Source organism: Chanodichthys erythropterus, chromosome 1, assembly GCF_024489055.1.
Source record: "Chanodichthys erythropterus isolate Z2021 chromosome 1, ASM2448905v1, whole genome shotgun sequence".
Classification (NCBI taxonomy): Eukaryota; Metazoa; Chordata; class Actinopteri; order Cypriniformes; family Xenocyprididae; genus Chanodichthys; species Chanodichthys erythropterus.
In genome coordinates this window covers 14761781-14777058 of record NC_090221.1, presented here as the reverse complement: position 1 = coordinate 14777058, position 15278 = coordinate 14761781, and the positions used below count along the sequence as shown (strand labels likewise).

Sequence of the window (15278 nt, the reverse complement as noted above, 5' to 3'; positions counted from 1 at the left end):
GCTTGGCCGTTGCAAAATGTCAACAATTTTTTCTCAATTAAAAAACTATTCAAGTATACAAGGGGTTTACGGGGACTCTCCATAGACGTAATGGTTTTTATACTGTACAAACTGTATATTTTATCCCCCTACAGTGGTTCCCAAACTGGGGTACGCGTACCCCTGGGGGTACGTGAGGTGACAAAAGGGGGTAACGTACGCGAACAAAATGCTGAGTAGTTAATTTAACTCTACCTTAAAATAATATTAAAATAGAGCATGTATTTCTAACTGCCAAAATGTCGTAAATCATTTAATCAAATTACGTCATCATTTGCAGTCAAGCATGCATGCGAATCTGCTGCCTTAAATCGCGCTATTACTGTCGTTCTCGACAATGCACCTTTGTAAAAGTGGGGATTTAGCACTTACTCGCATGAAGAACAAATATAGACACAGATAATGGATTAATTTTGATTTAAGACTCAAACTTTCTCCGGTACAAAAACACACCTTGTGTGAGTTCTTGTATTTAATGACGATAACGAACAAGAATGCAATTGTTCCCAAATATCCACATGACTGCAAACGTGACATTATTATACAACAGGTCAAAAAACAAAACGTAGATTTTAAACACAGTACTGCCAATATTTACTCTATTTTGCAACGAAATAATAACGAAAACCACAGCAGAACTACAACACACTTCTGTGTTTCGCGAACAATTCTGCGGCTTTGAACGAATTGAGAGTCGATTCAATGATTCATTCACAGCCACTTGCTTCGTTACTGAATGAATGACTCGATGACTCACTCATAAAAACAGTGACTTGCTGCCACCTACTGGCGGTTTTAGTTTAATATTTAAAAATGTTACTTAGTTTTACCATCATTGCATATTTCTCTATTGAAAATTTTTATTTAAAACATTATTTATTTTATAAAGTTATTCATAAAGGTAAAAACTGCACTGGAAAATCCATTTTTAATAGTAAAAGTGTGACTGCAGTCGAAGTGGAAGAGAGGGGGTACGCGGAAGGATGGTAACGCCTTCAGGGGGTACTCCATGCTAAAAAGTTTGGGAACACTACATTAACCCTACCCCTAAAACTACCCATCACAGGAAACTGTCTGCATTTTTTGAATGTCAAAAAAAACACAACAACAACAACAACAACAACAGAAAAAACACCGTTTAGGATGTTTTTTAAGCCATTTGGTTTACGAGGACACAGGAAGTGTCCACATAAACCATGTTTACGTTGTAATACCCATGTCGTTATATACATTTGATTTGTGTCCTCATAAACACACTCACAAATGAACTTATCACATATAAATAATAAGAAAATGAAGACTATTTTTTATATTTTTTATTTTAGTTTGGGCACTAATTGGCACATTTTCCCCTCACATTACAAATGCGTTCAGACATTTTACTATTACGTTTTGCTTTCCATTATGTTCACTCAGTGATGATTCTCATTACCACATTACGATTAAGAAATTGTACTACAGTGTTTTTATATTAAAAGCAACTCAACAAAAACCATTATATATAAGTATTTGACTATTTAAATAATGCATAACATACAGTAAAGTATAGCTAATGTATTTTTTTCTGTTACAGCATTCACATTGCAACATTAGCCTATATACATTTTTTTTAATTTATTCATTTCTATTGATTTTGAATTGAAATATGACCAAGATATATTCTAAACAGGTTTCAGAAGGTGATTCACCTGAAAATCTTTATTATGAGCCAAACACTTTTGTAAAGGCATGCTTTAGATCACAATCATAATTATCAGGCATGATTCAAATATTCAATGCATCTTTATTCATATATTCCAACTTAGTACTAAAGAGGCACATAATTCAGGCAAACAATATTTCCATACAAAATAAACAAACAAACATCTCTTTTGCCAGTGGAAAATTAAGAACATTAGTCTATTCAGGCACAAAATCACAATCACACAATATTAAGGCAAATGCAAGTTAAATTTTTAACATTAAATACACCTCTCCAAATCTAAAGGTTTAATAAAAAGCACAGAGCTGCTGAAGCAAACTTAAGAAAAGTTCAAAAGGCTCTTTGGCTAGTTGAGTCACAGTTTCCTGTAAAAGGTTAGGGCAGCAGGTACCAAAATTGGCACATTTCCCACACACCTGGCCTACTGACTGGCCATGCAGCTCCCTAATGAAAGCTGCCTTTGTGAATCAGCACAGCATAATTCAACCGAAGGCATTCTTTGGTCTTCAATGGCCAACAAGAAGAAATGGGTCAGACTTCTACAATTAATAAATGATGAGCTACCCTCTCCACATAAATGTAACAAGGTTGTTATCATGCTCTAAACCTTCTTTCTTGGAGGACAGCTCCAAATGGCATAAAACAAAATTCCTGAAGCTTTTGGGACCCTATATAATCAATTGTTCCTTCACTGAGTACAGTAGACATCGCATAGTTCATAATCTCAAAATAATACTCCTTAGTAAGGATATGTGCAAATACGCCTAGCATGGCCCCGAACAGCGCTACAATAAACAGCGGACTGAATTCATGCTGCCTCCATGTTATCATCCAAAATATCAGTTTCTCTATCTGTCAGGTGGTTAGTGAGATCAGGAGGTGCATGTTCCTGAGGACCATCTGCATTGGCTGCAGGTTGCTCAGATTGCTTTTTCCTCGAGCAGCACGCACAACGTAAACAGTCCTCGACGTTGTAGTGGAAGAGTCTGCGGCACGGATGGCAGAACTGATGGAAGAGCAACATGAAGAGCACAGCCAGGCTGTAGCACACGATAAGTTGCACCACCAGCAGGGGCGTGCACACGTATACGTAGAAGTCTTTCTTGAAGTAGTACCACAAGACGATGAGGGTCACGTTCTCTATAAAGCGAACGGTGTAGTAAATCGCCAAGCGTCTCCAGCGGGGCTGTTTCTCCATCAGGTCGTGGTCGGCTAGGTCCAGCTGCACGGCGGACCAGCAGAAAATATTGATGCAGGCGTAGAGGAACGTGACCATGCAGAGCACCACGGTGGTGCCCAGCTTACTGAAGTTGTTCTCTATGTTATCAGGCAATGATGCCTTCCTTGCCCAGAACTCAACCCATGGTTGGAAGAAGAAGAAGAACAGGTTGGTCAGGCCCACCAGGATCACCCAGAGTCTGCACGCTGAGCTGAAAAGCACCAAGGTGGTGATCCGCGTCGCGATCTCTAGCCCTCTCCAGAGGATCATGCACAGGTAGGCAGCAGGTTTCATTCGCACTTTGTAGTCATCATACTTGATCTGTATGGCCAGAACACTGCAAACTAAAGCCCCGTATACGATTGATATCAAGGAAATGATCATCAGGGCAACTGTAAAAACAAATAGGATGAGCATTAGTGTAAACGATATCGTACACTTTATGATGAGCTTATGATTAGCTAACATGAACGAACAATGAAAAATACTTCTAAAGCATTTATTCATCTTACTCAAAGGATTAGTTCACTTTCAAATAAAATTTTCCTGATAATTTACTCATCCCCAAGTCATCCAAGATATTCATGTCCTTCTTTCTTCAGTCGAAAAGAAATTAAGGTTTTTGATGAAAACATTCCAGGATTATTCTCCTTGTAGTGGACTTCAATGGCCTCCAAACGGTTGAAGGTCAAAATTACAGTTTCAGTGCAGCTTCAAAGTGCTTTAAATGATACCAGACGAGGAATAAGGGTCATATCTAGCGAAATGATCGGTCATTTTCGAAAAAAATACAACTGTATATGCTTTATAAACACAAATGATCGCCTTGCACGTGCTTTGCACTGTCCTACCCTTTCCTATTCTACTTACGGAAAAAAAATTTAACTGGTGTCGCGTTCGTTCCGTAAGTTGAATAGGAAAGGGTAGGACATACAACGTAAACTTTTTGAAGAATACGGAAAGCGGAAACACGTGCAAGGCGATCATTTGTGTTTATAAAGCATATACAGTTGTATTTCTTTCGAAAATGACCAATCGTTTCGCTAGATAAGACCCTTATTCCTCGTCATGTATCGTTTAAAGCCCTTTGAAGCTGCACTAAAACTGTATTTTTGACCTTCAACCATTTGAAAGCCATTAAAGTCCACTATAAGGAGAATAATCCTGGAATGTTTTCATCAAAAACCTTAATTTCTTTTCGATTGAAGAAAGAACAGCAGCAGCAGCTTTAACAAAGGCTCACTGAAATGCTAGATTCTGATTGGTCCTAGCAGATACCATAGTAGGTGAATGGGGGGTGAGATCTGCTTGGTTACGAACATTCTTCCACATATCTTCCTTTGTGTACAGCGGAACAAAGGAATGTATACAGGTTTGTAACAACTTGAGGGGGAGTAAACAATGACAAAAATTTCAATTTTGGGTGAACTATCCCTTTAATTAATTAATGGGATCTATTTGTAAAGTGTTAACAACATTACAATTGGAATCTGGTAAATAAATTAAACTCACGCCGTGTGGAAAGGACGTATTTTTCCTGAATTGTAGCGTAGAGCTGTAGAGTGAGTTGAGGGGTGGAGCCTAGGAAGGCCTGGATGACAGCTGTGCGTTTGAAGGCATTGCGGTGGACAGCTAGCTTGCGCTCAGAGTGTCCGATCTCACATTCGAAGGCTGGGCCTAAGCCTTTGCCGTGCTTTAGCTTGATCTTTCTTGAAATGGTAACATATGGTTCCTCCTTTTTACCTGCCTGGCAGTAAACAACAAGAGCTTCAATGCACCTGTTCAAAGAAGATAAAAAGAATCAGTCAGATACTGCAAAAAAACTCATTCTGCTGTTTACAATGGATTGTATGGACTAATGATTTACAGTCAAACCAAAAAATAAAATATGACAAGATCTCAGAGTTAAACTGTGTCAGAAAAAAATCATCTTAATTATGTCAGATAACACTTCATCAGGTCAAAGTGTCTGAATCATTTTTGGTCCCAAATTTTAATTAGTTTTACTGGTAGTCCACTGTATGAAGAATTATTGGGCATAATATGTCACAGTTTATTTTGCTATCCTCACTTACATGAACTAAAGTGTCCAGCACCCACTAGTAAAGAAATATCAAAAATGCTATCTAGTGTCTGAATAATTTTTGATTTGACTGTATATACACCATGAAATATAAACTTTTAATTATTACAAATTTGAGCAAACACAGCAGACTTTTACTACTCGTACACCTTGTGTTTCCACAAGGTGGCAGCAATATCTTAGCGATCAAACATGTCAAACCAGTTTATCAGCTTGTAATTTGCTGAAATATGAGAAACGTGTTGCTCATTCTGGGTGACAACTTCACAACAGTCCTGCTTGAGTACATAATTAACCCACAATTTGAATAAAGTTTTGCCTTTAAACTCTAATCAAATTAACTATTAAAGAAATAATACTTTTATTCAGCAAGGGCACCTTAAATTGTTTAAAAGTGACAGTAAAGACATTTATAATGTTAAAAAAGATTTTTATTTAATTACTTGCTATTCACCAAAGAATCCTGTTTCAACAAAAATGAATGGATTCCCCAGTACTGTGGGTATGTATAATCAACTTTATACTCATGATTTGCTCTGTTTCTAGTCCAGAGCGGGAACACAAAAATATTGTGTCAAGGGCTGCGTGTACATTTTTATAACAAGAGCCCTTGCTACACTCTACAAAATTATAGATCAATTAAAATCTGCTGCCTCTTCACAAGACATTATTTCTCCACATTAGTGGTGGGCGATATGAACAATATATATATATACAATATATACCATTTATCATGATTTAGTTATTTTTGTGTTATTTTATCTCATTTCTGTTATTAAAAATAAGAAAAAAGTAGCAAATTACAAACAATAGGGCAAAAAATATATATAAAAAAATAAGAATTAAACAAATTACATTTTTCAGGTACAATAGGTTTATTTGTTATGTAGTTTGAATTAGTAAAAAAAAATCTAAAAATAAAATATTGCAGTCTTCACTGTATGAATTAAATATAAATACTTATACTTATACATACTAAAGCTAAAAAATTCTGTAAAGAGCAGTAAGTTATTTTCTCTTTTGTTTGATTCACATTAATGACAGCTGTCACTTTACACCCAACTGTTTACTTTGAGACATAACCGGCTGTGTTTACATGAATACTTCACACGATAGGCATTTTGATAAAATATGTGTATTCGACCATTCAAGCGCAACTAGGTGTGAAAGAGAATTAAATTCATGATCTCATGCTGAGAGATGCAGCTTTCTGTGCACGCGCTTACACACACGTCCCGCTCTTTATGTTCTCGTTTATGCATTTCATCACTGTGAAATTGAATTGTCACTAGTGCTATATATACATAACGCAATATATACAATATAGCAAAATCTCTAACGATATACATTTTATTCCGCAGTAACAATATTTATCGTCATAGCGCCCAGCCCAGCTCAACATTTTTTCAAACAGATACTTGGATGCAGAAGCAAATACTCGGGGATAGTTCACCCAAAAATGAAAATTCTGTCATCATTTACTCACCCTCAAGTTGTTCCAAACCTGTGAAAATGTCTTTGTTCTGTTGAACACAAAGAAATATATTTTGAAAAAAGTTTGTAACCAGGCCGCTTTGGGCCACCATTGACTTCCATAGTAGGAAAAAAAAATACAAATATATGCAAGGTAATGGAGCCCCAAAACTGTTCAGTTTAACACATTCTTTAAAATATCTTCCTTTGTGTTCAACATAAAAAAAATAATAATAAAAAAATAAAAAATACAGGTTTGGAAGAAAATGGTGAGTAAATGATGACAGAATTTTCATTTTTGGGTGAACCATCCTTTAACAGCAGAATTTGATACTTTGAATCACTTCATTCTTATCTCTTGCTTGGAGCATTACACCAATCAGTGGGGAATGTTCTTAAGTGGTTTATATCCTATTTGACTAACCAATTTTTCACAGTCAGCATTGATAATTTTACTTTGTCTAACCCTAAACCCTAAATCACAAAGCATTACAGTAATATATTTCTTAATGGGATAATCTACCCAAAAATTAAATCTATGTCACCATTTACTCATATTCCAGACCGGTATGACTTTTTTTCTGTGGTGGAACATAAAAGATGATATTTTGAGAATTTTTTGTTCCCCTCCATGTAATAGAAGTCAATGGGAACCAAAACTGTTTAGGCACTAAGATTCTTTAAAGGTGCCATAGAACGCTTTTTCAAAAGATGTAATATAAGTCTAAGGTGTCCCCTGAATATGTCAGCTCAAAATACCCCATAGATTTTTTATTATTCAGTTTTTTAACTGCCTATTTTGGGGAATAATTATAAATGCGCCTATTCTTTGTGCGTCCCCTTTAAATACTCGCGCTCCCCGAGCTCGCAACTCTATAATACATTGCATAAACAAAGTTCACACAGCTAATATAACCCTTAAAATTTATCTCTACAAAGTGTTCGTCATGCGGCATATCAGATCATGCAAGTATGGTATTTATTTGGATGTTTACATTTGATTCTGAATAAGTTTGAGGCTCCATGGCTAAAGCTAATGTTACACATTCTTGGAAAGATTTATAAAGAATGAAGTTGTGTTTATGAATTATACAGACTGCAAGTGTTTAATAATGAAAATAACGACGGCTCTTGTCTCCGTGAATACAGTAAGAAACTATGGTAACTTTAATCGCATTTAACAGTACATTAGCAACATGCTAACAAAACATTTAGAAAGACAATTTACAAATATCACTAAAAATGTCATGATATTATGGATCATGTCAGTTATTATTGCTCCATCTGCCATTTATCACTGTTGTCCTTGCTTGCTTCACAATACCTGCATAAAGTCTGTTGGTTCTGTTGTGCAGCTCCAAACCTTAAAGGGATAGTTCACCAAAAAATGAAAATTTGATGTTTATTTTTAACTCCAACCGTTGCTGTCTGTCAGTCGTATAATGCAGTGGATGGGAACTTCTACTATAAGAGTAAATAAAACTTTCATAAACAAGTCCAAATTAAACCCTGTGGCTCGTGACGACACATTGATGTCCTAAGACACGAAACGATCGGTTTGTGCGAGAAACCGAACAGTATTTATATCATTTTTTACCTCTAATAAACCACTATGTCCAACTGCATTCATCACTCGATTCGTTTGGTCTGATCGCGCTCTGACAGCGGCAGTGATGTCTCGCGCATATACTTCAATGAGAGCGAGACATCACTGCCGCTGTCAGAGCGCGATCAGACATTACTAACGAGTGCTGCACGCGGTTGGACATAGTGGTGTATTAGAGTTAAAAAATGATATAAATACTGTTCGGTTTATCGCACAAACCGATCGTTTTGTGTCTTAGGACATCAATGTGTCGTCACGAGCCGGAGGGTTTAATTTGGTCTTGTCTATGAAAGTTTTATTTACTCTTATAGAAGAAGTTCCCATCCACTAGCATTATTTGACTGACAGACGGCAACGGTTGGAGTTAAAAATCATCATTTGTGTTCTACTGAAGAAACAAAATCACCTACATCTTGGATGCGCTGGGGGTAAGCAGATAAACATCAAATTTTCATTTTTGGGTGAACTATCCCTTTAATACTGCCTCGATCATGGGCTGGCATATGCAAAAGTTGGGGGCGTACATATTAATGATCCCGACTGTTGCGTCACAGTCGGAGTTATGTTGAGATTCGCCTGTTCTTCAGAGGTCTTTTGCACAAATCAAATTTACATAAGAAGGAGGAAACAATGGTGTTTGAGACTCACTGTCTGTCATTTCCATGTACAGAACTATAATTATTTAACTATACTGAGGTAAATTCAATTTTCAATTCTAGGGCACCTTTAAAATATTTTCTATTTGGTTACACAGAACAAAAAAAAATTTATAGGTTTGGAACAAGAGTAAAAGAAATTTTTTTTTTGGGTGAACTATCCCTTCAAGAGCCATTCACTCCGATTGTGTAATTAAATTGTGTGAGGTTGTCATATCTCTGTGTAGTTAGTTGGCAGTTAGGAATACTTGTTCTCGACTGCTATATGCAACGTATCAGGTGACAGATCACGTGAGCTTCACTCTGCTCACACTGTTGCCTCACCAAATGTCTTCTCAAATCTAAACCTAGCCCTATCTCAAAATGAAAAATAACTGACTTCCGCTCATTTTATCACAGCATAGTCATTGTGAACCTTTTTTTTTTGCTGTAAAACGAGAAGGATGCTTTGAGCAAGAGTTCAACACTTTGACAGTATGTGGGTAGAGGCTGTTTCAGTTTACATGAGTGGCCATGTTTATTCGATAACATGTAAATTAGCCCTAAAACTAATCTCACATGTTTTATTTTCAGTGTTTGTTTAACATGATACCATTAAGAGCACTTAGTGTTTTAAAAGCCTCAGTCATCTTTTGCAGTAAAATTCATAAAAAGCATCTACATGTATTATAAAACAAATAAGCTATTTAAGACATGTAACTAATATGATGCACAACATTATGACATGTACAATGTGTGGGTCAATTGTAATCTAATAAAGCGAGAGCTGTCTGTCCTAGCTGTACGAAGAAACAGGAGCCTGTTAAAAAGCTGTTATTCAGAGCTTGGTAAAATGATTACTAAAGACAGCCTCTGGATTCTACAAGGCAACTACAGCGCCTGTTATATAAGGAGATGATGAAGGTGGCTATTTTGATCTTGATATTTAATACTTGCCAATGGCGGATGCTTTTTTTCCATCCAAAGGATACAGTTTATCAGGATTCAATATGCAACTTCTGTGTTTGTAGCCCAAATTTGTGACCCTGGACCACAAAACCAGTCATAATCTGTATGGGTATATTTGTAGCAATAGCCAACAATACATTGTATGGGTCAAAATTAACGATTTTTCTTTTATGCCAAAAATCATTAGGATAGTAAAGGTGCACTATGTAATATTTTCTGTCCGCTAGAGGTCGTTAGAGGCCTATTCAAAACAAAGGTGTAGCTTGATGACGGCAAGTTTGAGCCGGAATCTTGGGGCATGTGGTCTTCACCTCAACGGATGGTGGAATAGAATTGGGATAGGATTCAGGAAGAAATGATGTTCACTGATGAGATTATTAACATTACTGTAGTATGAAGCAGAGCAGGACCGAGTGTTGTGAGAGCTGAACGTGGCCACTGGAGCGACTGCGCAACACACGCCGCGAGCAGCGAAACTTTTACTATGCCACAGGTGCCACTTCTGCTTTTCCGGTCATGAGTATGAGGTACCACAGCACTGTTTATCATATTAGATACATTTGAGAGTGTTGAAAATGTTATAACGTTACTCTGTGAGACACTTGTTTGAGATACCTTGCATTAACCTAATCGCCATCACCTGCTTTCAAATGAAGCGGCATTTAATAGACAGAGCCGTAGTTCACTGATAAGAAACGCAATATCGCGTTCAATATCGATATGTATCGCCGTCGATATTGAACGCGATATTGCGTGTCTTATCAGTGAACTACGGCTCTGTCTATTAAATGCCGCTTCATTTGAAAGCAGGTGATGGCGATTTAGCGGCAATCAGGGAACCGGCTTTACTGAAGAAATGCGCGTGACAAAAGCATTCGATACATCGCCCAGCCCTAGATTTTAGAATATCATATTAAATGCTGGATGGCTTGTGTTGATAAATGGCATGTAATCCATTTTAAAACATATTGTATGATGGAGAAAATTCTGTATTACTGTTACTAAAAATAAAGCTGCATCTGATTATGCTGTGTTAGCTACTTCTCTGAGGCATTGTAAATCATGGTACTCACAAAAAAATGAAAATAAAGAAAATTTGATTTAAACAATAAAATTTGCGTGTTGAGCTATATAACAACAATTAGTTTTTCTGTCTATAAATATATCAAAACAGTTGTTCCCTTGCCTATTAAAACATGTAAATATTAAAGCGTCTTTGGTGTTTACATGGTTTCAACAAAATAAAACCGGAAACCGAGGATAACGCGGGTATGATGCAATTGACAGGCACTCCTCACACATCCCAGAGCCTTGGTTAAAATTGCAATTTTCTCACTATTTACAAATAGTTGCAAACATTTTGGATAAGTAAACAAAATATGGTTTTTGGATATTTTACTGCAAAATTCTTACATACTGCACCTTTAAGTAAAGATCATGTTCCATGAAGATATTTTGTAAATTTCCTACTGTAAATATATCAAAAATGTACTTTTTGTAATTAATATGCATTGCTAAGGACTTCGTTTGGACAACTTCAATGACGATTTTCTCAATATTTTGATTTTTTTGCACCCTCAGGTTCCAGATTTTCACATAGTTGTATCTCGGCCAAATATTATCCTATCCTAACACATTTGGCAAAACACAACAATGCTTCAAGTATGCTTTAACGATGCAGAATTGTATGACCAATACCAACAGGAGAAAACATTCGCATAAATACACAGCACTGTTGTCAGGCCAGAGGGGGACCAACCCCCCCAAACACCCAACCAACCCCCCAAGCCGCCACGCCTAAGTGCTGCACCACCCCCACCCTGAGCTCTTCACTCAAGAAATACAATAAGATGTTTGCTGTGAAACAGGATGATCTGGGTTTAGTAAGATAAGACACTTTTTACGACATTGTGTCAGATATTTATAGAGCTGACCCTAGAACTGATCTGCTCTTTACATTCTACTGACTGCTTACTGACCTCAGCTCAGCATACCAAAGATGGAGTTAGTCCACAAGTTGGGCCTGCATACTGCATTCCTCTAATATTTTTTTCAGACTTGACAATAATAGGGGAAACAGATGTTGCCTATAGTGTACACAGTCAGTCATAGCATAATACCTTATATAAATAAATAAACCTTAAAATGATAACCAGCCACTGTTTGTCTTTGAATATCAATTTGATCTGAAGCTTTTGCAGACCTGAAGACTGAATGCTTTTTTTGTGTAAGAAATCATCTGCAAAGCAAAAGCATTTTTAATATTTTTAATATCCACTTCAAATGTTGATTAGGCTACTGTACATAAAAAGCAAGTGTAGTGCACTGCTGATCATATAAATATGTTGCTTACACTAGTCATAAGACTTGACAAGGATTTCTGCTGTATACAGTCAACAGCCTTTGAAGATAGTATCTACAGTTTCTGAAGAAAGTACCTAGATAGTATCACTGTCATTACATTACTGAAGGTAGACAGAGAAATGACACACCCTTAGATTTAAATTTCAACCAATAAGACTGAATCCCACAGGGAACTTTTGGTTTTACTCTCATTCACATCCTAAACTCCCCAAACTCCATGTTAATAACTGGGAAAACATGTTAGTACTTGCTCAACAAGACTGAACACATTTTGAAATTTGAAACAAATGGATGCCCGAAGCAATGGGAGTCCTGTATCTGAAAGGTGTTTTGGGAGACTTCTGATATTTTCAGTAACAGTTGAACTTTGAACATTCTTAAAGGGTTATATCACCCAAAAATTAAAATTCAGTCATTAATTACTCACCCTCATGTCGTTCCACACCCGAAAGACCTTTGTTAATCATTGGAACACAAATTAAGATATTTTTTTGATAAAATCCATTGCAGGCTTCATGAATCAGTGTTTTGAAATCGCCCATCACTAGATATTGTTGAATAAACTTGCACAAAAAAAAACATTCTAGTTGCCTCATAACATTAAAGTTGAACCACTGTAGTTACATGAACTTTTTTAAATGACTTTAATAGCTTTCTTGGCATTAAAAGTGTTAATTGTCTTACTGGCAAAGCAAGCCTCACTGAGTCATCAGATTTTATGGAATTTATTTGGAATTTGTGTTGCGAAGATGAGGGTGAGTAATAAATTACATTAGTTTCATTTTTGGGTGAACCAACCCTTTATCACTGACCTATGTAATTTTATATTAAACTGTAAGGTTATGTCTAAATGAAAGATTCATATATACAAAATTTTGGCACCTATACCGATATCTGATTATTCAGAATGACATTTACCAATGCCAATATTTTGGTGGTAATGTCTCAAGCTTTCTGCTGTACTGTTTGAATGTTCTTATACTGTTCTTGAATGTTCTTGCACTAGTATAGAGATATCACGGTATTACACAATTTGATTTGTTTGTAAAATATTTCAGGTAGGCCTACATGTTAATACATGTTAAATCTCTCCCAGCTATACAGGGAACCCTCAATTCGTACATTACTATAATATTTAAGTTTAAAATTAATAACTTCAACATAACTGATTATATTCAACTACTAATAAGTTGTTTTTTTTGCACACAAAAAGTATTCTCGTCGCTACATAATATTTAAGTTGAACCACTGCAGTCACGTGGACTATTTTAATAATGTCTTTAGTACCTTTCTGGACCTTGAAAGTGGAGGTTAAATTGCTGTCTATTGAGGAATTAAAAAAAATAAATAATAATAATAATAATAATAATAATAAAAAATCATAATTTGTGTTCCAAAGATGAATTGTTTTATGGGTGTGGAACGACACGAGGGTGAGTAGGCCTACTTAATGCCTGAAATTTTACTTTTGGGTGCACTAACCTTTAATTTCAGTTTCGATTGTGACAGTTTATAGTGACAACATGAGTCAGAACACATTGCCACAAACACTCAATAAGCGTTCAATGAACTATCTTGTACAATAACAATTCTTGGACAATAATAGTGGAAATAATCAATTTTTGTAGCCAAGCGTTTCAAGTAAAACTTACTTTTAAAAATAAACCTACCATGATGATATGCATGTGTTTATCAATATTGTGGTCATGTGATCATTCAGTGCCACCATCTCTCACCTTATGATAGGCCCCATCTGAAGCAGATGCATGAAGAGCACAAGGGGTCGGTCTCTCCCCAAGTCCCGGTGAACGAACGTCAGCGTGAGCTGGGTCAGCACCGACGGAACCAGCATGAATGTAATAGTCAGTCCCATCCACACCACGTCTTCAGAGTCATGGTAACTGCGGATGAGCATGGAGGCACATATGAACTCTGCGCAGTACAGGACCGTCGACCACAACACGCTGAAGGGTGGATCGACTTTACTGTGGTTGATCACCATCATGATACCGTTCTCACTCGGGTTCGCGGCGGACTGCTGCGCCACCACCTCCGTGATGTCATGCTCGCTTGGCTTGTTGTTTTCCATCTTCCCCATTTCTCGTGCCCTTTATATGTCTCGATCCGCGGAGCGTTCGTGCCATTGTTCATGAAACTTCATCGTTTCGGTGTTTCAGATCTCAAATGACCGTCTGCGTAGTCCATGTATGTGAACTCGTCTCAAATGCACATTGCCACATATGCAGTGCTGGGAAGGAAAGTAACATTAGTATATATGTATGTAGTTAACTTTAGTGTTTCAAAGCATGCTACGTACCGATCTAGACATTACGATGCCACCCACATCGATTCATTAAGATGTCAGATTATTTCCATTTCGCAGAGAGACTTTCAACGGAATTGTCTGTGATCAGAAAGCCAGGTGTGTCCTGACATGCAGTGACTGAAAGCCTGCGCTGTCTCTGGCTGCTGGATTCCCTCAGGTCCTAATGCACACCGGATGCGGTTAACCAAATAATTTGTGCAGTTCATAGCATGCGTCTATTCTAATGTGTGATATTTTGCAAGTCTTCTTTTTTTTCACATCACCTTAAAGAGAGGGCAAACTGATGGCAGCAAATGAAGAAATTCGTGAATTTAATTTCTATTCTGATGCCAGGTATATTTGAGGCCTTAATATAACAAGTATTTCTTTTTTTGGCTGTCTATTTATTCACATGAAATGCTAGAGCAGGGGACAGCAGGGTTGCCAGGTTTTCACAACAAAACCCGCCCCAAAACTAGCCGGCGTTCGGACGTAGCCTAAACACGGAAGCTCTGCAACGTAAATAGCGTACCATAATGACAGGGGAGAGACGAATTTGTTGAATAAAGTCGTTATTTTTTGTTTTTTCGAGCACAAAAAGTGTTCTCGTCGCTTCATAACATTAAGGCTGAACCATTGTTGACTATTTTAACAAAGTTTTTACTACTTTTTTGGACCTTGATGTGGTAATTTAGTTATTTTCAATGGAGGATAAAAAAAAAAAACTCTCGGATTTCATCAGAAATATCTTAATTTGTGTTCCAAAGATGTACGAAGGTCTTACGGGTGTAGAATGACATGAGGGTGACTAATTAATGACTGAAATTTCCTTTTTGTGTGAAGTATCCCTTTAAAGTAGCCCAACTTGGCAACACTGGGGACT

At 36.9% G+C, this 15278-nt stretch overlaps 1 protein-coding gene across 1 annotated transcript; it reads right to left on the bottom strand.

The window, feature by feature from the left end:
* Positions 1–1380: 1380 nt before the first annotated feature.
* xkrx (XK related X-linked) lies at positions 1381–14560 on the bottom strand. The gene is made up of 4 exons (XM_067388505.1): positions 14408–14560; positions 13827–14338; positions 4473–4738; positions 1381–3352 (listed from the first exon to the last, which is right to left on the bottom strand). The coding sequence occupies exons 2-4, from the start codon at positions 14186–14188 to the stop codon at positions 2550–2552; spliced, it is 1431 nt and encodes a 476-aa protein (XP_067244606.1). The 5' UTR covers positions 14189–14338; positions 14408–14560; the 3' UTR covers positions 1381–2549.
* Positions 14561–15278: the final 718 nt, after the last annotated feature.